At 43.4% G+C, this 26251-nt stretch overlaps 1 protein-coding gene and 1 long non-coding RNA gene across 3 annotated transcripts in view; one reads left to right on the top strand and one right to left on the bottom strand.

Moving 5' to 3' along the window:
* Positions 1–26251, top strand: part of LOC109249650 (glucosaminyl (N-acetyl) transferase 2 (I blood group)) — a 55661-nt gene that overhangs the window by 22214 nt on the left and 7196 nt on the right. The window contains exons 1-2 of one of the 2 annotated variants that reach the window (XM_019420138.2): positions 1229–2563; positions 25875–25967. In XM_019420138.2, the coding sequence (XP_019275683.2) occupies positions 1639–2563; positions 25875–25967 (1018 nt within the window). In that variant the 5' untranslated portion in view covers positions 1229–1638. Of the gene's footprint in view, positions 1–1228; positions 2564–25874; positions 25968–26251 lie in introns of those variants that run through there. The other variant, XM_019420141.2, reaches the window with a different exon arrangement.
* LOC128777720 (uncharacterized) lies at positions 10098–14561 on the bottom strand. The gene is made up of 2 exons (XR_008423052.1): positions 14517–14561; positions 10098–10150 (listed from the first exon to the last, which is right to left on the bottom strand). It is a non-coding gene; the product is annotated as an uncharacterized LOC128777720 (long non-coding RNA).

Below are 26251 nucleotides of genomic sequence, written 5' to 3'. Positions count from 1 at the left end.
TCCATCACATCCGTGACACTGTTGTCATTCATTAGCTCAGCCCATTACAGTGAGCTGGGGAGTCGGGGGAAGGGGAGAGGGGTGGGACAGGAAGGGGGCAAGGAGATCGCTGCATTATACACCGAACACTTTCCTAACAGAGGCAGCTGATCCTGCCCAGACAGGTGGGACGGGAGATGGGTGCAGGCATTTTTAGCATACCACTCTGACTGTCACAATGGATTTTGTAGTTGGACCAGTCCCTTTTCCCCAGAAGCGTCCTTACCGCCCTCATAGGTCTACAAGGCACTCCACATTTGCTGAGTGCTCCAGGCACCTGGCACAGGTGAGCTGTGACAACCCCTGTGTAATGTGACCGGACCTGCTGGGCTTCTCTTTCTTCCTGCCTCCCTTGAATTACACTGAGCGATACTTCCAGGAATTTTGCAGCAGCCCCGAAGCCTTTGTTCTTTCTTCAGAATAAGGAAGTGGGAGAGGTGGCTTGGTGGGAAGGAGACTTCTTTGAGTTCTGTGAAATGAACTCAAATCTGAAGCTGTCAGACTTTTCAAAAGACCCAGTGGCTAGTCACTCCACATTTCGTAGATAAATACGGTGTTGACAGCTCAAGTTATCTGAAGCTCTGTGTGAAAGGGGAACCAACTTTTCTCTCTGGGAGCAAGGACTCTCACGTTTCGGTCTGGTGTGCAAACTAACGTGTGTTTGTTTCATTTACATTTGTGTCATCCACACGGACCCTTCAATGTTACAAGTCAGTCACCGCTAGGTTCCTTCTGCCATACCCCAAGAGGGTGATGCTTTTTTGCCTCTTCCCATAGCCTCCACAGACTCGGTGGTATATAACACCATGGGAAACTGGCTGATTTAATCCGGGGAACACGTACCTCACCAGCCTTTTTTCTTTTTCTTTTTCTTTTTTTCTCCTTTCTTTTTTCTTTCTTTCCTTTTTTTTTTTTTTTTTTTTTTTGCAGCTGATAATCTGCTTAACACGTGTTACAAGTGCATTTTTTTCTTATCTGTGTCTGCATGCCCAGAGGTAGAAACAACACTGACAAGCAAAAAGAGGGGCAGAGAAACAAAAAAAACCCGAGGGGCAGAGGTCCTCAACCTTGTGGTTTCCCCGGGGCGGCTAGCAGGTCGCGGGGCTCCCCGGAGGGCAAAGTGGGAGCATTTACTCTGCCAGGTGAGGGGGGGGGGAGCCTGGGAAGAGAAGGGAGATGGTATCGGAATAGATTGGATGGGAGGGGGGCGGGGTGAAGCCGGGGAGACTCAGCCCCGGCGAAAAGGACCCGTCCTTCCAATGCAGTAGGTAATTTGCAACGATCCGCCACTCGCATTCCGTATGCAAATGAGGAGGGCCTCTGGGCGGGGCGGAGCGCGGCCGGGATTCAGCACCGAGGGTCGGAAGAGCACGCCGAGCCCGGGGAGCATCGCTTCTTCTCCGGCCGGCGCCCCGGAGGAGGGACGCCGCGATCCGGGAGACAGTAGATGAGGCTTGAAGCGCTCACGCCCCGCTGCGAGGCTGTCGAAATCCCAGACTGCGAAGAGCCGTCAGTTCAGCCTCTTCGCGCGCGAGGTTTCAGGGGCCGGTCATTTCTCCATCCCTGGAGAGAGATCCCTTCTCCAAGGAAGTGAAAATAATGAACTTTTGGAGGTATTGCTGTTTTGCTTTCATCCTGCTCTGTGTGGTTATTTTGGTGATCCTTTATAGTAGCCAGTTAAACGTGCCAAAGAGTTTCGGGAAGGTGAACAGTTCCAGTCCAAGGTATTCTCCAGTGCAAGCCTGTGATGATGCCTTAGGAGCTAAGTCAGCTTTTCTGTGGGGGAAGACCTTACCATCCCCTTTGGGAAGCGTCCCTTGTAAGGACTACCTGATCCAGAATCACTACATCACAAGACCCCTGTCGGAAGAAGAAGTCGCTTTCCCTTTGGCTTATGTCATGGTCATCCATAAGGACTTTGACACTTTTGAAAGGCTCTTCAGGGCTATCTATATGCCCCAAAACGTCTACTGTGTTCATGTGGATGAGAAAGCCCCGGCTGAGTTTAAGGAATCTGTATGGCGGTTACTGAGTTGCTTCCAAAACGCTTTTGTCGCGTCAAAGATAGAACCTGTGGTCTACGCAGGCATTTCCAGGCTCCAGGCTGACCTGAATTGCCTAAAAGATCTTGCGGCCTCCAAGGTCCCATGGAGGTACGCCATCAACACGTGTGGGCAAGATTTCCCCCTGAAAACCAACAAGGAGATAGTCCGGTATCTGAAAGGATTTAAAGGGAAAAACATTACCCCGGGGGTACTGCCTCCGGATCACGCAATTAAACGGACTAAGTATGTCCACCAGGAGCACATAGGCAAGGATGGCTCTTTTGTGAAAAATACTAATATTTTGAAAACCTCGCCTCCACATCAGCTGACCATCTACTTTGGCACTGCCTATGTGGCCCTTACGAGAGAGTTTGTCAACTTTGTCTTCCATGACAAAAGGGCCATTGATCTACTACACTGGTCAAAAGATACTTACAGCCCCGACGAACATTTCTGGGTGACACTTAACAGGATTCCAGGTAGGTGCCGGTTGCCGTTCCAACGTTTTCTTATTCATAGATTGAGTCCACTAACATGGAACGCTTCTAAGAGAACAGACCCATTTGAAATTATTTGGGAAAAAATGTTAGCCCTTAGAAAACTCTTAGTCTGGTTGCTTTTTAGTGACAGTTTAGTGCCAGCTCTGTCCTCTTGTAACTATGTGCAATATGGTGATCTAAGAAGTATGCAGACTATGAGGTCTGGCAAAGCTGTTTTGATCATGTATCACATAGTAACCGACTTGTAGCTCAGTGTTTTGTTTTTGCTTTTGTTTTAACTGAGGTGTAATCGACATGTGCTAGCTCAGTCTTGTGAATGAATGCTTTTCATGCTTTTCTGGATAAGCACAGCTACAACGTGATGGAATTGATTTTTCATAAGCAGTCTAGAATTATGAGTTCTAATAGGTAGTGTTTCTTTCAGAGCGTGTTACGGGGTATTAACACTGATCCTCAAAGTCAATGCTCCAAGTCGATGGGGCTGTTTTTCGAATCTTAGAATCTTTGGATGTTGATAAATGATCTCTTCAGTGAAATGTCTCTAGTCTGAGATCTGATCAAGTGCCCAGGTCTCGACCGACTGGCTTCAACACGAGCGGTCTGGTACGGTGTTGCCTAGAAGAACTGGGTAAAATGAGTTGGAATAGACAGAGTTGATCAACAGCTGGGGTCGATCCAAAGTAAATTCTCAATTTCGAAGTCACAGATAATTAGAAATTCCAGTTTGCAGCCGCTTGGTTTTATATACTGTTAAGTCTTTTCCATTGTTTATGATAATCTGGAAAGGGGCCCAAGGGGTGCCAGGCGACTGAAGGCAGAAAACAGAACGCAATTCCCTCTTTGATTCAGGACTGAGTATCTTTTCAAAGTTCTGTTCTCTGTGTGCTGCCCGAGAACACCTGTGTGGCCTGCACCACCTGTTCCTGGTGATGCCTCCATCGACTAGTTTCCACTGTTGTGCCAGCCTGGCTGTGGGTACCGGCCCTGTGTGAGGGTGGCCCGGTGTCTGCTGTGTGTGAAATCACTCCCTGTGCTTACATCTACGACTGCCGGTGACACATTGGAGTGTGGTTTGAAGCCACCTTCATCTCTGAAGTAGATGCATAGTGGTTGCTCCTTTCTCAATCACTCCGCATTCCTCAGAGCCGGACTGGAGTCATGGTCTCAAAAGTCTACTCAGGGCAGAAAGAGGACTGGCAAGGGGACTGGGAACAGAGACATATGCTATCCCATGAGCTGCTAAATTGTCAGATCACACAGACTTGTAGGAGCAGGAGTAAACCAACAGTATCATAGTGTAGTGAGTGTTCATCCTGATTATTTACAAACGACTGTCTTAAACACACATAAATAGGGGCGCCTGGGTGGCTCGGTCGGTTAAGCGTCCGGCTCTGGCTCAGGTCATGATCTCGCGGTTCATGAGTTCGAGCCCCGCATTGGGCTGTGTGCTGACAGCTCAGAGCCTGGAGCCTGCTTCCGATTCTGTGTCTCTCCCCGTCCCCTGCTCATGCTCTGTCTCTATCTCTCAAGAGTAAATAAACTTAAAAAATTAAAAAAAAAAAACGTGTAAATATATGATACGTGGTGTCTAATATTGTTTTCTGTTGGTATAGTTTGCTGCAGACGTATGTATTTCATCATTTCTTTCTTTTTAATTTTTAAATATTTATTTATTTTTTGGAGACAGGGGTTTATTTAACCCTAAATAAATAGGGTTATTTATTTTTTGCAAGCAGGGGAGGGGCACAGAGAGAGAGAGAGAGAGATACAGAATCTGAAGCAGGCTCCAAGCTCTGAGCTGTCAGCACAGAGCCCGACGCAGGGCTCGAACCCACAAAGCGCGGGGTCATGAGCTGGGCTGAAGTCGGTTGCTTAACCTACTGAGCCACCCAGGTGCCCCCATCATTTCTTTTAATTAGGAGAAATGATCATTGTAATCCTCACGAGCAGAGGAAGAAAAGGAGGTTTAGAGAGACTGAAGTACTATGCTCATCTTTACACGGCTTGTCCAAGCAAAGCTGGGATCTAACCCTGGATTTGTGTGAACTGAAGTTTGAACTTGCACCAGCAAAGAAGGGAATAGTCATTTCATCTTTCCTGTATATCTGAAGCAAATTCCCTGCAGAATCCCAGAAGGGAGACAGGACAGGGGAAGGGTGGGGAAAAAAATGAGGGGGGGGGGGGGCCATGGAGGTAAGTTCCAGCTGACCACTTTAAGCTGGAAATAAGTTAACAGGAATAGAGAGAGAGAGAGTGTCTGTGTGTGTGTGTGTGTGTGTGTGTGTGTGTGTGTGCGTGTGCGTGTGTTGGAACACGGTGAACACGCTGAGGCTTAGCAGGGCCGCTGTGCTAACTGGAGTCATGGGAAGGTGTCCTTGTTGGAACTGATGGCCAACCCCACACAGGCTTCTGTGACAGCTTCCCCAGTCCCCATCTGGAACAGGCTTTGGTCTGGCTCTTCCTTCTGTGAGCCAGTGGAAATGGCCAGTGTTCTTACAAAAGGCTGGGGGGGGTGGGGGAGGAACAAGCAGGCTGAGACTTTGAACCTAGTCCCTGTGAAGTGTATCGAGACTTTGTCTTCACAGTGAATAGAAGTCTTCAAAAATTAGTAGAACATTTTGACATTTATATTTTTAGCAGTCAACAAATATTTATTTAGCCCTTAGTTGTACCAACTACTGTTCCATGGACCAAGAGTGCCTTTTGTAAGAAGACAGACATGACCTCAAGGAGTTTGTTTCCGGATTTAGAATTTTAGTATATTGGACTCATTTCCCCCCACTCCACCACTCAAAAAATGTGTTGTTGTTGTAGTTGTTTTTTTTCTTTTCCTGAATATCTGCCCCTGTTTTTAAAACATTTTTTTTTAAGTTAGCTTTCTAAAAAACAGGAAATATATTCAAAAGGTGTCAGATCTCTTTATTTTGCACTCTGTCAGTTCCTGATAGATTGCTTCCTTATATATCCTTCCAGAGATATTTTACTACGTTTACAGACAATAAAATTAATGAAACATCATGCGTGGAAAACTGTACACATCCTTTTTCTCTTTAATTGAGGTAAAATTTGGCATAGGATTAGTTGCAGGTGTACAACATAATCATTTGATTTATGGACACACTACAAGGTGACCACCATAAGAAGTCTAGTTACCACCTGTCATTATGCAATTAACCCCCTTCACCCATCTTACCCACCCCCCGGACCCTTTCCCTTCTGATAACCACCCATCTCTGTATTCTATGAGTTTTGTTTTGTCTGTTCATTTTTTTAAATAGTATTTTGTCCGTCTATTTATGTATTTATGTATTTATTTATTTATTTATTTATTTATGTATGTATTTACAAGAAATCCCTACACCCAATGTGGGGCTCGAACTTACAAGCCCGAGATCAAGTCACATGCTCTACTGACTGAGCCACCCAGGCGCCCCCACCTATACTCTTTTTATCCCACAAATACACAGACGAAGAAAAATGATCTTTATAGCAGGTCCCCTATTGTCTGTAAGCGAGAAACAAAGGACGACAGACACAATGTGTTCTTTATTTGCACAGATCATCGGCCGATATTTAGGAAGCTGCTTTTGACTTAAACGCTTTAGTTTTCCTTACTTTGAAGCGATTTGTCACCTGGATCCAAACAAGGGGTGGCGTAATCTTCGATAGTAAGGATTAGAGAAATGGCAGGTAAGATACCGCGTGGAGGTATAATTCCACGAGAGCTAGGCCAACACGTGGTATCAGTGAAGGAGAAGATAAAAGTATCAGAAAGACCTTGTAGAACTGGCAAGCCTCGGAGTTCCAGTCGGAATGTCATAGGGCAAAGTTCCTCCTTAAGAAATCTGGTTTCCAGGTAGCCGCCCCGGGCCCATCATGCAGTCGCATCTGATTCCAAGAGAAAGCACCTGCTCCCAACGTGGACGCCTGCGGTTCGTTTCCATCTTACGTGCGCCTGCTTGGAGTTTCTCCCCCAACTTGGCGCCCCTCCAGCCCCGCTGTTAGTATTGCTGTTAGATTCCTGGCCTGCTCCCCTTTCGTGCAGTGGGCTTCTCCTGTCTTCATTTGATCTGGGCTGCTCCTTCGCTACTGGATTAGGGGGAAAGAAACATGGGTATAAGGAAATGAAAGGCTAAGAAAAGACAACAATAGAAAGAAACTTGAAACATTTCTCCAGGTGTCGCTCCCAGCAGATGTAAACACTGAGCTATTTAGAAGGTAGGTGTTCCCTACCCGAAAGGTTACCTACCTGGCCCTTAAATCTGGGCGTGGCCGGATCACTCCCAGTGTTTTTCAAAGTATGCATTGTGTTCTCTGTACATCAACCTAAGTTTAGAAATCAGTTTCTAGAACCACAAAGGATGCATTCAGTCATGCCGGGGACCGAGAATTATAAATATTGATGGACTGGTAGGATCATGTCTTAAAAATGTCATTAGAACAGTCAGCTCTACCATACAGCTATTTGTGTGTGTCTGCGGCCAGATGAAAATCCACACTGACACTTATTTGACCAATATGGAGGTGAATTCTGGTTGAAGGAAAAATTGTATAAATCAGAAACTTCCATGGGTTCCTGTCCATATAACAGAATTTTAAAACGATGCTACGTTTGTATAGCCAGGTCATAATATTAAATACGCGTAATAAATTTGGACATGATTTTTAAAATATTGTGTTGGTGGTTTGGGCCTTCTGGCTTGTGTTTCCTCATGGAGGAAACCTAGACCCTTTGAGGACCAGAAATTTGGGGGAAGATTGAAAATTTACAATTCACTCTGGCTCTTGAGTACCTAGACTGATGGATGAGTCTGGATCACAACGTGCTGAGTTCCTAGTAGAGAAACTTTAGACAGGTTGCATACAATCTACATAGTTGAGCTATGCCGAAGCTGTAGGCAGTTGAAGGATCATTTATGATGCTTCCGGTCATTGGTGATGCTACAATATTTGGATCATCTTTACTGGGGAATCTGTGCCCAAACATACTTTGCTCCCCACCCCCGTGAAGGAAAGAATGCAGAAACACTGCTCTCAGTTAGCTTTTAATTCCTAATCTCTAGAACAACATTCTGCAAGACAAGAGAAATTGGATTAAAGTATATATGAAGATTTAATTAAGTATAAATACCATTATGATTGGTAAACATTCACTAAGCTGAACTTAATGTGACTTTATTCGAGCACAAAGGATTAATACAGCCTCCATTTTAGAAGAGGCAAGACCATTTTTTCCAATTTTCAACCTGGCATCATCTCGACCAAGACAAATATTTTCTAGAAGCAGCAGTTGCCTTTTTTTTTTTTTTAAACAAAAACATAGTATTGCATTTCAGTGACCCTTTAAGCAATAAAATAAACTATTTTGTGTATCAAAGCCATAATAGATGTATAATCAATGTCAAAATTATCTTCTTAACCTAAATGTCTCAACTCTATTTCTCTGAACCACTACAACGGCATCTCCTTCCATCCCCCTTTGAGTCCAGGTGATACTCTGAAAAGGCTTTGGAGCCAGACAAACAGGGTTTAAGCCCTGGCTCCCCTTATTTGCTAACTATGTGCTGCTGGTTTTAGTGTCTCCTGACCCTCAGTTTACCCATCTGCGATGACGGGAATAACGTATAGCACTTAGTTCGCAGAGCAGTTATGAGTATTAAATAAGATAATGTATACAGTGCAGTGGTTCTCAGACGGACCCCCAGGATCTGCCTGTTGGACCACAGATAGCCGAGCCCTACCCATAGACTTTCTGATTCAGGAGGCCTGGGGCAAACCCCAGAATCTGTATTTCCAGCAAACTCCCAGGTGACTTGATGCTCCTTGTCTAGGAAGCGCACTTTGAGAACCACTGGTGGAGACCATCTTTCACAGACACTGGCCCCTTTTTAGATTGGCAGCAAATGTTGGCTCTGTTCATTTCCGTCAGAGGTTCTCCTTGACTGTGAAAAAAAGGCAGTCACCAGGGAAAAGGAAAGCGAGCCTATATAAGGAAAAGCGTGATGCTGGTTGCATTATAGTGGCTGTTATAAAAGTGATGTGCAAATAACCGATGTTTGGGAAGTACTCGTATTGAGCAAATATCCCCTGGACTCGGGAACGAGGCAAAACTGCTGATGAATTTTAGCTTTGCCCTTGTTAGCTTGGTGATCATGGGTAACCCTAACCTCAAACTTCTCATCTATACCTTCATGGTAACAGCAGCTACTTCTCAGCCGTTCTGAGAAGGAAATGAAAAACTTGAGTGTAAAGTGAGAGGTTAAGAATTTGTCCACTTAGGGACACCTGGGTGGCTCAGTGAATTGGGCATTCGACCCTGGATTTCAGCTCAGGTCACGATCCCGGGGTCGTGGGATCCAGCCCCAATGTTGGGCTGTGCACTGAGCAAGGAGCCTGCTTGGGATTCCCTCTCTCTCCCTCTCCCTCTGCCCCTCTTCCTCACTCCCATGCTCTCTCTCTAAAATAAAAAAATAATAACAATTAAAAAAAAAAAAGAGTTTGTCTACGTGGTAACAAGAGGATCCTCAATAAGATAAAATTTAAATATATTCTTACCACAAAAGGGTCTACACTACAGTTCCACCACCATGTACCAGCTTAATTTGCTGGGATGGGTACTCATTCTTTCTAACTTTGATTTCCCTTAATGTTACTGGGTGTAATTTTTAAAACTACTAACACCGCTTACTTCATCCTCCCAACAACACTGTGAAGTATCCTCCGTGAGAAGCATTTCCTCGGAAATTCAAAGGATGTCGATAGCGTCTTCAGGACTTTATTTTTGCAATCACATCATGGGAAAGAAACGGGGATTGGGATTCATAGGTTGTTTTGTTTTCTTAAGCCATACCGTGAACCCGAAGGGACTTAAGGCAGTATTTATGTGGAACATAATATAATTTCTCAGGAAAGGAAATCAGCGCGGCAAGGACCTGAAAGAAATGAGAGCTTTTTCACAATCACTCTGTGCAGGTTTTTGCTGGCCCAGCCACATCCTTCCCATTTTGGGCGTTCAACTTCCTCAAAGTTAAAACAGACGTCGTCCCTCCTAGCTGCTTACACCGGGATAATGTATAAACTCTAACATGAAATTCACCAACACACACCACCATAACCCTCTTGTGCCCACTGACCAGCTTTGACAACTACCACACAAACTCAAAGCAAGAAAACACGATTTATAGAAAATCATGGAGTAGACTCCAGTTTTCAGAAATGAGTAAGCTGCTTCTTTTCAAAGGAAATATAACATTCCAATAGTCCAGGCTAAGGCTTTCTATGTATCCCATAATAATGATTTGCTGAAAAGTGAAACTCTTTGTATCCAACTTAAACTTTTAGGATATGTTACATCAACCAGACTACATCTTCTTCTTCCTCCTCCTCCTCCTCCTCTTTTTCTTCATCTTTTGTTTCTTCTCCTTCTTCTTTTGTTTCTTCTCCTCCTTCTTCTTCTTCTTCTTCTTCTTCTTCTTCTTCTTCTGTTTCTTTTTCTTCTGTTTCTTCTTCTTCCTCTTCTTCTTCTTCTTTAATTTTTTTTAATGGACAAAGCTGAATCTACAAATTCTGTAAGCATTAGAAGCAAGAGTCAGAATAATGATTGCTAACAATGTCCATTCTCTTGGCCTTCCTCTTTCTGTAGGGAAGATGGGTAGAGAATGTTACTAAGAGTAGTAAGCTGATTGGTGACATAGACTGTTCATGGGCAGTGTTTAGAGATGCTTTTTTTCATCTCTTGTGGCTACTGTATACTGCTTCCTCTATTTAGGAAAAAAAAAAAAAAAGGCCAAGTTGACCGTCTATTTTATGAGTCCCTGTATGTTTGACTTTGGAAATGACAAAAGGAAAAATTTTGCCTTCAGCTAAATCTTAATGTATTTTCCATCACAAGTCCTCGTAGAGCCTTCTCTGTTGGGTTTAATTATCTTGTTAATTTTTCACATATGTCATTTAATCTGAGATTCCCCAGGTTTCAAGCTTCTGAGCTTTGTGCGAGGTTTCTCTCATCTTGCAGGACAGTGTGGAGGGGAGAATACAGACTTAGGCATCCCAGCCTTGTCAGCTTGTAGGACACTAGCCGAATGACTTAACCAAACTGAGCCTCAGTTAATTTTGGTTTTAGGACATTGGAGACAGTTGGGAAGGTGTTTGGGAATTTATTAAAAAGTAAGAATTGTATATTGGGCAGTTCTGATTCAATTTCCCTCCCCCAAATACATAATACATATATATATGTATGTATGTATTCTCCAGATACATACATTTGTGTGTGTATATATATATGTATATATACATACGTATGTATAAATATGTATATACACACACATATGTATATATCTGGAGAATAATGCATTTCACAGCATTGGCTATGACTTGCTAGTATTTCTCTTCAAAGATGTTTGTAGAAGAGCCGGAAGAATCTCTGGGTGGCCTCTAAGGATGAGGTCTTGGATGACCCCAAAAGACTCTCAAGGATTAGAACACATAGGCTCTTCAGATTCCAGCCACTGAACCATGTAAGAAAGGCCAGTGACCTACATATGCACATTACAAAATTATCTTCTAGGTTCTAGCCTCTTGTCCTTGATTAACTGGACTTCAGTCACTTCATCTCTTAGAGCCTCGGTTTCCTTCTCTATAAAATGAGGAAATTGAACTGGGTGATCTCAAAAAAGTTTTCCTGCATTATTTTGCTTTAACTCTGGAGCATGCAGTGGAAGGAGTAAAAATTTTAGAGGCAGACAGGCTTAGGTTTCAGGTACCTGGTGTATGACCTTGAGCAGTTACGTTATCCTATGTGGGCTTCAATTTACTCATATGTAAAATGGAGACAATGCCGATGATTTACAAGATAATGGAGAATGTTCCTCCCAGCTTGGCCATTGGTGATTCTATGACCAATTCCATCCCTCCCCCACCTCCTTCCAGTGGGATTACTGGAACAATGGCCTCTGGGCAGTGAATTTCTCTCCTTGTCGCAGTCACTGTGTTCTTGTCTAGATGCCAGCTACCACTCCTGCCATGACTTAATGAAACTCAGGCCAATCGCCTTAGGCAGTGGGGAGAAGTGATTTTTGTACCATAAAATTCTGACCACATGAGGATATTGGGTACCTAGTACTAACACAATATCCCCATTTGCCTGGCTGTTTTAATATAGCACATTTCTCCTTGTTTCTGGAGGGTATTTGGGGGGCGTGCCTATAAATGCTGAGCGAGACAGAGGCTGGGTCGTGTATGAACTGTGGGGGAGGGGAAGAGGCTCTCTGGAACCAGACTACTTGGCTTCGAGTGCAGCTTTGCAGATTCCTAGTGTATACAATGTGAGGCCAATTATGTAATCACTCTGAATTTCAGTTTCTGTATTTGTAAAATGAGGACGAAAATAGTACTACCGTTATAAGTAAATTACGTGTCATAATATCGGTGCTGAAAATGCCGCATGGTGCCTAGTAAGTATTAAAAACTGTCAGGGTTTTTTTGTTTTGTTTTGTTTTTTGATTCCACCCAATCGTCCGCATTAAGAGACAACAGGCTCTGGGAGAAGGCAGTTTCCCAAGATGCAGAGGCTTCTGAGATTACTACCAAGGATCTGGAAGGTTTTCTAGAACGCAGACAAAGTGCAAGCAGGGGAGAGGCAGAGAGAGAGGGAGACACAGAATCTGAAGCAGGCTCCAGGCTCCAGGCTCCAAGCTGTCAGCACAGAGCCCGATGCGGGGCTGGAACTCACCAGCCGTGAGATCGTGAGCTGAGCTGAAGTTGGACGCTCAACCGACTGAGCCACCCAGGTGCCCCACAACCGTTCTGTTTTTCACTTTCCATACAGTACTCAATCAATTACATGAGAGGGTCGACACTGTATTACGAATAAGTTTTGTGTTAGATGATCTTGCCCAACCGTAGGCAATATGAGCATTCTAAGCATATTTAAGGTAGCCTAGGGTAGGCTTTGAAGTCCCATAGGTTAGGTGTATTAAATGTATTTTCAACTTGATATTTTCAATTTACAGTGAGTTTATTGGGACTTAACCCCATTGTAAGTCAAGGATGATCTTTACATAGCGGGAATGTCACAAACTTAATTGGAAGAATAACAAAAACTGAATTCCACTTTTATTCCAGAAACACATATGACCGACTCACAAAACTTCCATTGTGAGTCCTTTCAGTCAGTCATACAAGAACAGCCTAATGAGCACGTCACAACATCCCAATATGATCTCTTATCAGAACTCATTCAGGGGGCACCTGGCTGGCTTAGTCAGTGGAGGATGGGACCCTTAATCCAGGTTATGAGTTCAAGCCCCACATTGGGCGTGGAGCCTACTGAAAATCAAACAAACAAAAAAACTCATACAGAAGAGGATTTGTCTGGATTTTGTAGATGACTTTAGAGTTTATCTTTTACTGGGCTCCTGGGTGGCTCAGTCGGTTGAGGGTCTGACTTTGGTTCACGGTTTGTGTGTTCGAGCCCAACACTGGGCTCTATGCTGACAGCAGAGAGCCCGCCTTGGATGCTCTGCCTCCCTCTCTCTCTGCCCCTCCCCCACTCACTCACACACACTATCTCTCAAAAATAAATAAACATTAAAAAAAAGAGTTTGGGGCAGCTGGGTGGCTCAGTCGGTTAAGCATCCGGCTTCGGCTCAGATCGTGATCTCACGGTTCATGAATTCAAGTCCTGAGTCAGGTTCTGTGCTGACAGCTCCAAGCCTGGAGCCTGTTTCGGATTCTGTCCCCCTCTCTCTCTGCTCCTCCCCCGCTCATGCTCTGTCTCTCTCTGTCTCTCAAAAAATAAATAAACATTAAAAAAAAAAAAAAGAGTGTATCTCTTACTATGAATTAAGTGTATTAGTTATTGGTCTTGATCTAAATATGTCCATAATTCAGAGTTTCTAAAATACTGAAAATAACGATTGCACAAATGAAAACACCAGTATCAAGTCCTTAAGAATAGAGGCCTCAAAACCTCACAGCTGGATAACTCAGAACTGGCACTTCCATTCCTAAAACGACTCTGGGCGGAGGACGAGAGACAAGGGCAAGGAACTGAAGGGGCCAACGTTTCTTTGGCTCACGTTTTATTTTATCACTTTCCTACACATTCTATAACTTTCTTAAACCGAAAAAAACTTGTTTAATGTTTTATTTATTTTTGAGAGGGAGAGACAGAGCACAAGCAGGGGTGGGGCAGAGAGAGAGGGAGACACAGAATCCGAAGCAGGTTCCAGGCTCCGAGCTGTCAGGACAGAGCCCGACGCAGGGCTCAAACCCACAAATCGCGAAAATCATGACCTGAGCCGAAGTCAGATGCCTAACCAACTGAGTCACCCAGGCGCCCCCACTTTCTTAAACTTTTTATTGAGCTTTTGCATATAGACAAAACTGCACTTATTAGAATTGACCACTGAACTCTCAAACTGATCCTTACCTGAGTAACCATCACAAGAACCCATGTTAGGCTAGTACTCCAAAAAACCCCGGTCACTTCCAAAAGTGACAACCATCCCCACCCCCATAAATTACTTCTGCCTTTCTTTGGGTTGCTGTGCTAATTGCAGCCCAGTGCTTTTTATCCAAATGTTCAGCTTCAGGAGATGTTTCCAGAAGAAATGCTAGGCCTACTCTGTGGCTTTCTGTATTTCTAAAAACAGCTGCAAACTCCATGGGGTGAGGGGGTGGCAGGGTAGGGGTGGGGGGGAGGTCCTCCCCCACGTGTCCGGGGCACATCCCAAGACTCTTCCTCCCGTGTTCCTTCTCTTTTGAAAGTTTGTTTAGATGTTTCTCATTTTTGCAGAAGACTACTGTAAACAGAAGAACTACTTGTCCCGTTCTGTATAAAAGATTAGGCTTGCTATAGATAGGCACTTAATTCCCAGAATTGGCAACCTGTATATACACCCCAGTACGTGCAGCAACAAATGCAACTTACCAGGGACCTTCAGCTCCTCTGGACCTGTCTTGGGTTGAAAATAGGGATTAAAATCAGACAAGAGTCCTAAACAGGCATGGTTTTTATTTGGCTGCTTTTACAAGGAATTGGAGGAAACGTTCTACCACTTGCAAATGAATTCTTGATGTACGTCCAACTGGGTGTAGCCTGGTGCCTTGTTTTGAAGGTGAAGAAGGCCCTGTGTCCTGGGCAAGATGAAAATTCGTCTAATGGATTTGCTGAGAACCTCTTCCCAGACAACACAGCAATACAGGGCATGCTATACTCAGTTGATTCCAATAGCAAATGACCCTGACGAGAAATCTTTATCATGTAAGGGAATGGCGCTCTAAACAAACACATCTAAATAAATAGATCACAGAGAAAATTACCATACTTAATGTTCACATGCTGCAAATAACAGAATCTCTCAAGTTTCTAGAATCTAATAAAACTTCAGTCCTAAGGTAACAGTTTTTTGAATTGATAAACTTTAGAAAGCAGTAAACACGTGCATAGGGAATGCCTAGACTCATTTAAGGAAACCCAACCCATATATCTCAATGGTAAAAGCCACTTGTGTAGGGTTATTTGCAATCATTACCCAATATAGGTTAGTCAACTGGTTAATAGGTATGTTGAAGTCTTTTTTTTTTTTTTTTTAATGTTTTTACTTATTTTTGAGAGAGAGACTGAGCACGAGCAGGGGAGGGGCAGAGAGAGAGGGAGACACAATCTGAAGCAGGCTCCAGGTTCTGAGCTGTCAGCACAGAGTCCGATGTGGGGCTCGAACTCACGAACCACGAGATCATGACCTGAGCCGAAGTCAGATGCTTAACCGACTGAGCCACCCAGGTGCCCCACTATGTTGAAATCTTAAGGTGACATGGAAATATTTATTTGTATAAGAAGATACTTTATGAAATAATGTTTTCTTTTTCTTTTTTTAAAAAAAATCCCATGGTTAACATACATTGCTACATTAGTCTCAGGTGTACAACATAGTGATTCAACACTTCCGTACATCATCTGGTGCTCATCCCAAGTGCCCTCCTTAATCCCCATCCCCTATTTAATTCAACCCCCCCAAGCCCTGCTCCTCTGGTGACCATCACTTTGTTCTCAATAGTGAAGAGTCTGCTTCTTGATTTCTCTCTCTCTCTCTTTTTTTTTCCCTTTGCGCATTTGTTCTGTTTCTTAAATTTCCCATGAGTGAAATCATTCAGTATTTGTCTTCCTCTGATTGACTTATTTCACTCAGTATTTCACCCTCCAGTTCCACCTTTGTCATGGCATATGGTAAGATTTCATTCTTTTTTATGGCTGAGTAATAATCCATCATATGTAGATATACCCGTTCATCAACTGATGGACGTTTGGACTGCTTCTGTAATTTGGCTTTATAAATAATGCTGCTATAAACACTGGGGTGCATAAATTAATGTGTTTGCATTTGGGGGGTAAATACCCGCTAGCAGAATTGCTAGATCATAAGGTAGTTCCATTTTTAACTCTTTGAGGACACTGTGCCAGTGTGCTTTCCCACCAACAGTGCAAGAGGGTTCCTTTTTCTCCATATCCTCACCAACACCTGTTGTTTCTTGTGAAATAATGGTTTTGTAATGGTTGTTACCAGTAGGTGTAGATGGTGTGGTGTTTGGGTTTTGTGTTAACTTCTCAGTTTTGTTCTTTGTGCTTTTACGCATTATATGAATCCATTCCCATAACCAGGGTTCAATTTTTCACCAACGATAGGATAATATTTTTAAGAGGACAAGAAGGAAATATTCACAAGGCAAAGGTGCCACGATGACTAATTTGGGGCAGCTGGAACATAACTGGTCCCTTTGGAGTGTTCCGTACTTTTAGAGTCTCTAAAACTTTAACTTGCTTTCTTTGGTGAAAAAGAAAATCTCTCCTTACTGAGGCATAACGCGTGGCATTTTAGAAGCTAAAAAGTCTTATCCCTATGAAGGGATGTTCAATAAAATATTCTGTGAAAAACAGGTGCTCTCAACCCTGGCTACACCTTAAGATTATGGGGACGTGTTGAAAAACATTAATGTCTGAGCCTCACCCCTGACCGCTGAAAATGGGAGACCAATTTAGGAATTCCCCCGAGGGTGGCGGGACAGCCAGGTGTGCGTGGACAGCGATGCATGATGAGGTGGGCAATGTGAAAGACGAGGTCTGGGAACCCACTTTTACAAACTATGCGTTGACAGGGCCAGGTAGACAATATGAGTGAGTGAAGCATGGTGGGGAACAGGGCAGTAGGAGAATCCCTGGCTTCTCAAAGCCCCAGTGAATTGTTGTCGAGGGACACTGGCAATCTGAACTTCCGTGGGGAACTTTTTTTTTCTTTTTCAGTGTTCAACCCACACTTCTGTGAGGGTCGAACCAAACAGGCCTACGATCGATCGCATGCGGCCTGTGAGCGGCCAGTTTGCTGTTTGTAGTCTGGGGGCAAGATGGCAACAGTCCTTCTGCGTCACGGTCAGTATTCTGGCATCGCCCTGGCCTGAATGTGACCTATAATGTGGTCTGAGTGGCCTGAATGTGATCTATAATTTCGGTTCTGGTGAGCTCGCTGGGGCGAGCTGCTTGATTAGCGACCATCCAAAGCAGGAAATTAAAAATGCTAGTTGAGAGTCAAGCTTTTGGGAGAGGAGATAAATGTTAAACTGGGTCCAGGGGGAGCAGAAGCAGCGGTAAAATGAGAAACGGAGCGAGGAGAGAGAATTCTAGTAAGAGGTAGAATGGGCACCCACAGGAGAGGTTTGGGATGATGGCCAAGTGTGAATTTGCTTTCATTTGTCGGGGATGAGTGGTTGGTGGGTTTAGCATCTCCAAGTGGCTTGAAAAAACAGACACAGCGCAGACAGTTCAAAGTAATCCGACACCTCCCCTCTTGAGGGGAGGGTTCGGGCTACTCAGAAAAATATTAATAAATATATAATTTCTGAATACTCTAGGCCAACAGCTCCAAGGACATCTCGTTCATAGCTCTACCCTCAGCATCTATTCTAGAACATAGGAAGCATTCGGGAAAACTGAATAATTGGGTGAATTATCTTGAAACAAAATCAACAAGGTATTTAGCACATCCACACTCCTGGGTAATTCACTTAAATTTCCCAGGCTCTAGTTTACATGGCATGCCAATGAGAAGGAATATATTAAAATATTGAAACATACTAAAATTTCTAAAAGCCTTTTGAGTCTAAGATTCCGGTTTTTTTAAGGGCACCTGGGTGGCTCAGTTGGTTGAGCATCTGACTCTTGATTTTGGCTGAGGTCATGATCCCAGGGTCATGGGATCGAGTCCAGTGTAGGGCTGTGATAGCACAGAGCCTGCTTGAGATTCTCTCTCTCTCTCTCTCTCTCTCTCTCTGTCTCTCTCCCTCTCCCCCCCCCCCCCGCCCTTCCCTCCAGTTTTTTCTCTCTCTCAGGATGGATAAATAAACATTAAAAAAAATAAAATAAAATTCTGGGTTTTTTTTTTTTCCTTTACTCATTTCATCTTTTCATTTACAACCAAAGGTGAGTCAGTTTGTTGGCAATTATCTGAGCTGAATGCAGTGATGTTGTTTTAAGGATACTATGCCATTGTCTCAGACTGCAGAGCTCTAGAAAACATCCACCTGAAACAAAGCAGGATCTCTTTTAGTAAGTTTGTGTGTTACAGATCCTAAGTGATTAATGAACAACCAAAAATGTACCTTTTTATGGCTAAATATGACCGTAATTAACAATGAGACAAAAAGGCTACAAGTTACTTAACGGTGTATTTCCCACTTACTAGATAATTTTCCATTTTGTTGTTGTTGTTGTTGTTGTTGTTGTTGTTGTGAAAGCGAATCACCACTGAACACTGTGCATCTTTTTCTTTTGTTGCTTTATTCTTAAAATATTCACAAGTACAATTCCTCGGTCAGCAAAGCAGATAAGTCTCAGAGGTATGTAAATAAGCTCATTAAAAATATAAAAGCAGTACCATTGAAGAAAGTTTTATAAACTAAAAACTATATGGTCATTTAACATGCAAATATTTGTTCGTGATTTTATTAATAATGGACAATTTTGTGCTCTCAGTCAAGGGCAGTTTTGCCCTCTGGGGGACATTTGGCAACATCTGGAGACGTTTTGGGTCGTCATGGGGGTGGGGGGTGGGGAGTGGGGAGTAGGAGGCACAGGGATGGAGACTGCTTTGTAGCATCCGGTGGGTAAAGGCCAGGGATGCTGGTATATATACATCCTCCAGTGCACAAGAAAGTCCCCAGAGCCCAAATTATCCAGCCCAAATGTCAGTAGCGCCGAAGTTGGTAAACTTGCTTCTGGTTACAGTAAAGAAGCAATCTCTGCCACAGCTACCCTGTCCCCGTGATTTTAATAGATTATGTTTTCAACCATTTATTTAGTTAAGTATGCCAGGCACTGTGCTAAGCACAACACATACATTATTTTATTTAACATTAACAAAACCCCGTGAGGTTTTGAAGATTAGTATGTGATGTCTTATAGAGATTGCCTAACTGTTCAAGGTCACCCGGCCAGTAATAGCAGAGATAAGGATTTGAAATGTTGACTCTGACCTGAGAGCTGTGATGTTAATCATTATGTATAAATAATGTCAAAATAAACACCTTCATATATAAATACTTAAAAAATGATTTCCTTAGCTTATTGTGAAGCTATTGGTTTAAATGGCCAAAGGGAATTGAGGGCGATGGTGACTTTCCCCACGTATTTCCAAAGTGATTTTCCAGAGTCATGCCGATTTACGGCACCACCATTAATTGTGAGAAAACCCTTGTCTGTACATTGGCATTAGCATTGACTTTTGACACGTAAAAACAAAATTTGGTAAGTTGAAAAGTATATATCTGAGCTTAAGGAATAAGCAGTTGCTGGAATTGTTACCACATGGAGGTCTCGCAAAATGAGGCCAGCACTGCCTAAGAACAATAAGGAGAAAGTCAAGTCAATATAAATAAAGTTTGCATTTCAAAGAACCATGTTCATTTATTCAACAAATGCAGTTATTTGACTAATAATGGCTAAGCTCCAAGAAAAACTGTCTTGGTTACTCTGTAAACTTATCTCAAATCTTTTGTTTACATTAGCCTATGAAGAGCAAATCAGAGAATTGGATTTTATAGTTTAAGATGGTTCCTCTGATAATATCGGTGTATTCTGTTTGCCCCGTCCTAGAAATAATGCAAAATAGACCCTTCCTAGGACGCTTAAGAATGGAGGGTAGACTTTATCCATAATACCTCATAACTACCCTCCCAGAATCCTGCACAATAATAATCATCATCATAACAGCAGTAATAATGACACAGTCATCAAGTAAAGTGTTTTTATTTATTTATTTTTTTTTTTAATTTAAGGTTTATTATTTATTTTGAGAGAGACAGAGACAGCAAGAATGGGGGAGGGACAGAGAGAAAGGGAGACAGAAAATCCCAAGCAGCTTCCGCACTGTCATTACGGAGCCTGATGTGGGGCCCAAACTCATGAAACTGTGAGAAAGTGACGTGAGCTGAAACCAAGAGTTGGATGCTTAACCGACTGAGCCACCCAGGTTCCCCCAGTACAGTATTTTTAAAACAGCACTATTTCCCATTTAGTGGTTCCAGAAATCACTTGAGTCGGTTTTGACCAGAATTTTATTATGAAAAAATAACATAAAATAAACAAGTGCCTTACTTACATGTAATAAGCCTGAGTAATTTGCGAAACTTTCATTTACTTTACATATGTGTGTGTGCATATGATGATATATGATTGTTTTGGGGTGCCTAGGTGGCTTAGTCGATTAAGCATTTGACTCCTGATTTCTGCTTGTCACGATCTCACAGTTGTGAGTTCGAGCCCCCCTTTGGGTTCTGCGCTGACATCTTGGAGTGTGCTTGGGATTCTCTCTCCCCCCTCCCTGGCTTGTGCTCTCTCTCTCTCTCTCTGAAAATAAAATAAAATAGTTTTTCTGTAGATTGCAATCTAAAAGGTTGAAAAATCAGAGCTCCTGAGTGGCTCAGTGGGCTAAGCGTCCCACCTCTTGATTTTGGCTCAGGTCATGATCTCATGGTTGTGAGATCAAGCCTGGAGTCAGGCTCCGCACTGAGCTTGCTTGGGATTCTTTCTGTCCTTCTCCCTCTCTCTCTCCTATGCTTACATGTGTGCACACTCTCTCTCTCTCTCTCAAAAAAATTAAATAAAATAAAATTCTAAAAAATGTGTAAAAGGTTGAACAACCACTGATGTGATCTATGCTTCATTTGAAAGAGAGACTATGTGGTGTTAAATGGTTTTCCAGCATACATAGCTGGTTAGCAACAAAGCTGGGATAATAATTAAGTTCCCCAATCCCAGCGGGAAGGCCAGTGTGTTCCATGGGGAGGGGGGTGGTAGATGATTCTGCCTTGGGTCAATCTCTGGGAGAAAAACAGGAAATAGTTATGCTTAGTGGACACTTTTAGAAGAGAAGGAGCATCTGGACGTTGGCCCAAGTGATGGGATCAGTAGCTTTGGGGTCTCCATGTATGTTTTAACCCAAGGCCCCTTCAGTTACTGAATAGTGGTCACATGGCACATTTAGACCATTCAGTCTCTTGCTTGCCATTATCTCCTCAAAATAATAATCAAGCGATGCCTGCAAAGTATTCACATTGAGCTGATATTCGAGCTGTGACCAGAAGTCTTGTTGAGGGTCTTATCACTTCCCGAAGCTAGTTGCACCAGTAGGACGGATGTGGAGAATAAGTGATTGGTGGCCACTTAAACAATTGCTGGAAGGCAAACTGAAGCTGGTTGGCCTTGGCTGAGAGAATTGAATAAGTACTTTTTGATATCAAGAGGTAGAACATGATTACACCTTAAAGTACAGTGGCCTGTTGGAAAACCAAGGTAGCAAGCAGGCCTGTCCTGTCGACACCCAAGCTAAGCGGTCCTACCACCATCCCTGAAGACCTAGTTGAGGGGCAACCCTTGACCATGGGCACTCATTGACCCCTTTAACATTGACTGAAAATCCCTGGTGGGCCAAATGCTATGAAGTCAAGGCACAGTGCAGACTGGTCTTCTGTTCAACATGGCTTCTCCTCACACGGAGGAGGCTGATCATCTCCAAGGAAGTGACTTGAGAGGTCTTCTCAAACGCATGTATTCCTGGCCTTGGGGACGAGTTTGTTAAATTAACCAAAGGATGGAAGGTACACAGTACGAGATTCCTTCCCAAGGGCAAAGTATGAGGAAAGGGGAGAGAGAAGCTAACTGGAAACCTGCTGAAGGCTGAGGGAGGGACTTCAAGGCGAGGAGACACAGGAGCTCTGTCCTCTTTGCAATGTCGGTGAAAGCCCAGGGCTTCTCAGACTTCCTCGTGTGCCAGGATCCTCTGGGGATCTTGTGAAGATGCCAATTCTGGTGCAGGATGTCTGGGTGGGGCCTGGTAGTCTGCATTTCTAACAAGCACCAAGGGGGTGCCCAGTCCGACAACCACCACACTTGCAACGCTAGGGGCTCTGCCCACTCCTGCCAGTTATTCCTGTGCCTCAGGAAGCATTCTTCGCAAGAAAAGACAAAATAGAATTTGACTTTGTCCGTCTCCTTTGTTCTACTTTTTTCCTTTCAATTTTTTTTTTCATTTTATGTATTTGAGAGAGAGAGAGAGCACGCGCATGTGAGCAGGGGAGGGGCAGAAAGAGAGAGTGAAAGAGAGAAGCCCAAGCAGGCTCCACACTCAGTGCAGTGCCTGACTCGGGGCTCGATCCCACAACCCTGGGATGATGACCTGAGCCGAAATCAAGAGTCTGACACTCAACCAGCCGAACCGCTCAGGCGCCCCTCTCCGATTCTATTTTTCAAACTATGATTTTTGTAGGCACGAATATGAGTAGTATTTAAACAGGCATGTTGGAGATTTGTCATTAAACAGAAAGTATAGAAGTTGAGGTTTATAATTTCATGAGCAGGAGGTTCACATGTGCTATGTGTTTACTCTAAAGACATTAAAGCAGCCATTATGGGGCGCCCGGGTGGCTCAGTCGGTTAAGCACCTGACTTCAGCTCAGGTCATGATTTCACAGCTTGTGGGTTTGAGCCCTGTGTTGGGCTCTGTGCTGACAGCTCAGAGCCTGGCGCCTGCTTCCCATTCTGTGTCTCCCATTCTCTCAGCCCCTGCCCTGCTCACCCTCTGTCTCTCTCTCAAAAATGAATAAACATTAAGGAAAAAAAAAAAAAAGACAGCAGTCATTAATTGTAAATGTCACCATCTTATCTCTAAAATAAGGAATGTGTTTCTGAGGAAGAGTCAGTTTTTGGTGAACAGTATTAACGAAAAGGAGAGGGAAAAAATATCTCATTTTGTAAAAAAAAAAATGTAATGTAAAGGAGGGTAGGGACTTTTTCTCATGGCAATGCATTCTTCACCCTCTTCTGCTATAGTTATTTAATCAAAATAGACTCATAAAAATCACATCCATGTAGGGGCACCTGGGTGGCTCAGTCGGTTGAACATTCAACTTTGGCTTGGGTCATGATCTTGTGTTTCGTGAGTTCAAGCTCAGGTCAGGCTGTGGGCTGACAGCTGGGAGCCTGGAGCCTGCTTCAGTTTCTGTCTCCCTCTCTCTCTGCCCCTCCCTCCCTAAAAAAAAAGTTAATAAAAACAAATAAACAAACAATCATAAAAAAATCACGTCCAGGTCAGCTAATCTTGCTGACACAATTAAATATACCAAATTATCTCTTTGTTTTCTGGACGGCCCTCCCCCCAACCCCCAACTCAACCAAGGCAAGTTTTATTCTGAATTCTTTTAAAATGTGTACTAAGAACAAAATAAAGAAGTTTCTTTTGGGAAAGGCAAATGCTAAAGTAGTTTTTAAAGTAATAAATGCAACTCAAAGCAATAGGAAAAATTATTGCTTAATAAATACTGTTTTTCTTCACTACTCAAGATTTATAAGCAAACTTTTCAAGTTTGGCAACAAGAAAAAAAGAATCAGTCTTATAGTGAGCCCTTGGGGGTAAGGATTCATGCTATTTACAGGAAAGGCTTGCATAATTTAATTTTGGTTGGGAGACCTTGGTACAATTCTTGATTCAGAGCATCATATAATTATCATGTGACATCAGGGCAGAAGAACAGAGCTTTTTTCTTCTGAAGATGCACATTTTTATTAATGTTTTTAAAGAGGAAACATGTTTATGTGCCCAATCCACTTAAACTTCTTGAAAATTATTGGTCTTGCCCAGTTTCTTTTTTCTTATGAAAAAATACTTATCATCTTGAGTAAGTTTTTGTCTAGTTAGTATGTGTATTAGTTTTCTATTTGCCATTGTAACAATCTACCACGGACTTAGAAGCTTAGACAACATAGATGTATTATGATACAGTTCGGTAGGACAGAATTCTGACACGGTCTCACCAGACTAAAACCAAAACATTGGCTGGTCTCCGTTCCTTTCTGTAGGGTCTGGGCCTTTTTCAGCTTCTAATGACCATGGTCCTTACCCCATTCCTCTACCTTTAAATAGTAAAAAAAAGACTAACTCTTTACCTCCCTCTTCCACTGTTAAAGACCCTTGTGATTGCATTGCACTGACCTTGATAATTCAAAATAATCTCCCTATTTTAAGGTCAGCTGATTAGCAAACTGAATTCTCTTTCACCTGTAACATAACATATTATCAGGTTCCAGAGATTAGGATTCGGACTTCTTTGAGCATATGTCGAGGGGAGTGGTATTATTCAGCCTACCAGATCTTGTAGGAAGGGACTGTTACCATTTGGGTACACATGTCATACCTGTGTCAATACATTAGAATCACATTCAGATTGCATTGCGCACTGGTGAAAATTGCCGGAGCTCTTATGAAGCAAAATATTTCTTCTTTTGTTGTATTTGCATTTGATTCCCACGTACTTATTTTCCAATAATGGGAACCTTGGGGTAAAACTATTCGATAGGAGTAGGCAAAAGTTACTGAGATGGAGAGGGTTATTTAAAATAGTTTAGCACAGTGTTTCTCAAATGGGGCAGTTCCGCCCCCCCACCCCCGACCCCGGGGACATTTGGCAACACCGGAAGATGTTTTTAATGGTCACAACTGGGGGGCGTGTACTAGTGGCATCTGGTGGGTGGAATCCAGGGATGCTGCTATCTTACAATGCCCGGGAGAGGCCCTACAACAACGAATTATCCAGCCTAAAGTGTCAATAATGCCAAGGAGGAAAAGCCCTGCTTAGCAAGATGGCGACCTCTAGAGCTGTCCTCTCCTCTCTTCAAGGCTTCTTACTTTTCTTTTTTTTTTTTTTTTTAATTTTTTTTTAACGTTTATTTATTTTTGAGACAGAGAGAGACAGAGCATGAATGGGGGAGGGTCAGAGAGAGAGGGAGACACAGAATCGGAAGCAGGCTCCAGGCTCTGAGCTGTCAGCACAGGGCCCGACGCGGGGCTCGAACTCACGGACCGTGAGATCATGACCTGAGCCAAAGTCGGACGCTTAACCGACCAAGCCACCCAGGTGCCCCAAGGCTTCTTACTTTTCAAAGGTGAATCCGGTAACTAATTGGGTAGTGGGTCGGCAACTAAACGTCTGGCCAAAAGAACACCTGAAAGAAATAGAGAAGTTGGGGAGGTCAGGGCACACCAGTCTTCCTAGGAAAAACTCAAAGCTCACAACTTCCTGCTTGGGGTCAACTGTTCATCTTCTTTGGGTGACCGGCAATCACGTCTTGTCTCCTCTCTCTCTGTTCCCAGGGCCTCACACAATGCTCGGCAACACCAAATGCTCAAGAAGCACTTTAACAAATAAAGAAGGATCGTGTGTTAAGGGATTTGTTTGAGTTTATATGTAGTAAGCAAGATATTTCCCTTCTGTATGCCTCATACTGCAAGTTCACTTAATTAGTGCTTAGCACCTAGGGTAGCCTGTTTCCTGAGCTTTCATTTTAAGATCGAGGTCACATGGAAAGTCCGAAATAGCTGTGATATTAGGATTGAAAGTGAATTCAGCTCAAGGCCATTGAGAGATGACCCAAAACTCCTCAACTTGTCCATCTGCATTACGGTTTCCTGCTACGGTATTTCTTAACCTCTATTTTGCAGGCTTGGGCACACATTATGAAAAAACACCTATATGTGCATATGTATTTTTACTGGTAGCAAGGCAGAGCTCATAACCACCAGCTACTCACACCACGAGCTTCTGAGGTCTTGCACCAGTGATGGAAAATCTAACGCGAAAGATAACGTAGTGAAAAAGTGAACATGACCTGGAGGCTTCACTGATGCAATCGACACCCTTCTGTCTTGGTTCTCATGTCTGCTTTTCTCCCTTATCAATGTTCCAGGTGTCCCGGGCTCCATGCCAAATGCGTCGTGGACCGGTAACCTCAGGGCTATAAAGTGGATGGACATGGAAGATAAACACGGAGGCTGCCATGGTGAGGCACTCACTTCACTCTTTGAGGCCACACTGCTTGTTGGTGTTGGCATGGAGGTAGCTGTGGAATACAGGGGTTCTCGCGGAGAGAACTGCTTGTGTATTTAAAACAATCCGAGTTCCCGGAGTAGCTAGAGGCTTGAAGACATGGGCCTTGAAAAGGAGACTTCGGGGTCTCGCCGACATGCTCCAGCTCATGATTCCTGAGGGGGTTGAGAGGTGGGCTCGACTTATAATGGTATTTTCTTGCTAGTTTCTGCTGTCTTCACATGATTTATTTCTCTT

The sequence above is a fragment of the Panthera pardus genome, unplaced genomic scaffold (assembly GCF_024362965.1).
Source record: "Panthera pardus isolate Hobbes unplaced genomic scaffold, ASM2436296v1 HiC_scaffold_17, whole genome shotgun sequence".
NCBI lineage: Eukaryota > Metazoa > Chordata > Mammalia > Carnivora > Felidae > Panthera > Panthera pardus.
Note: the sequence above shows the minus strand (reverse complement) of the source record. Positions and strands in the feature narration are given on the sequence as shown.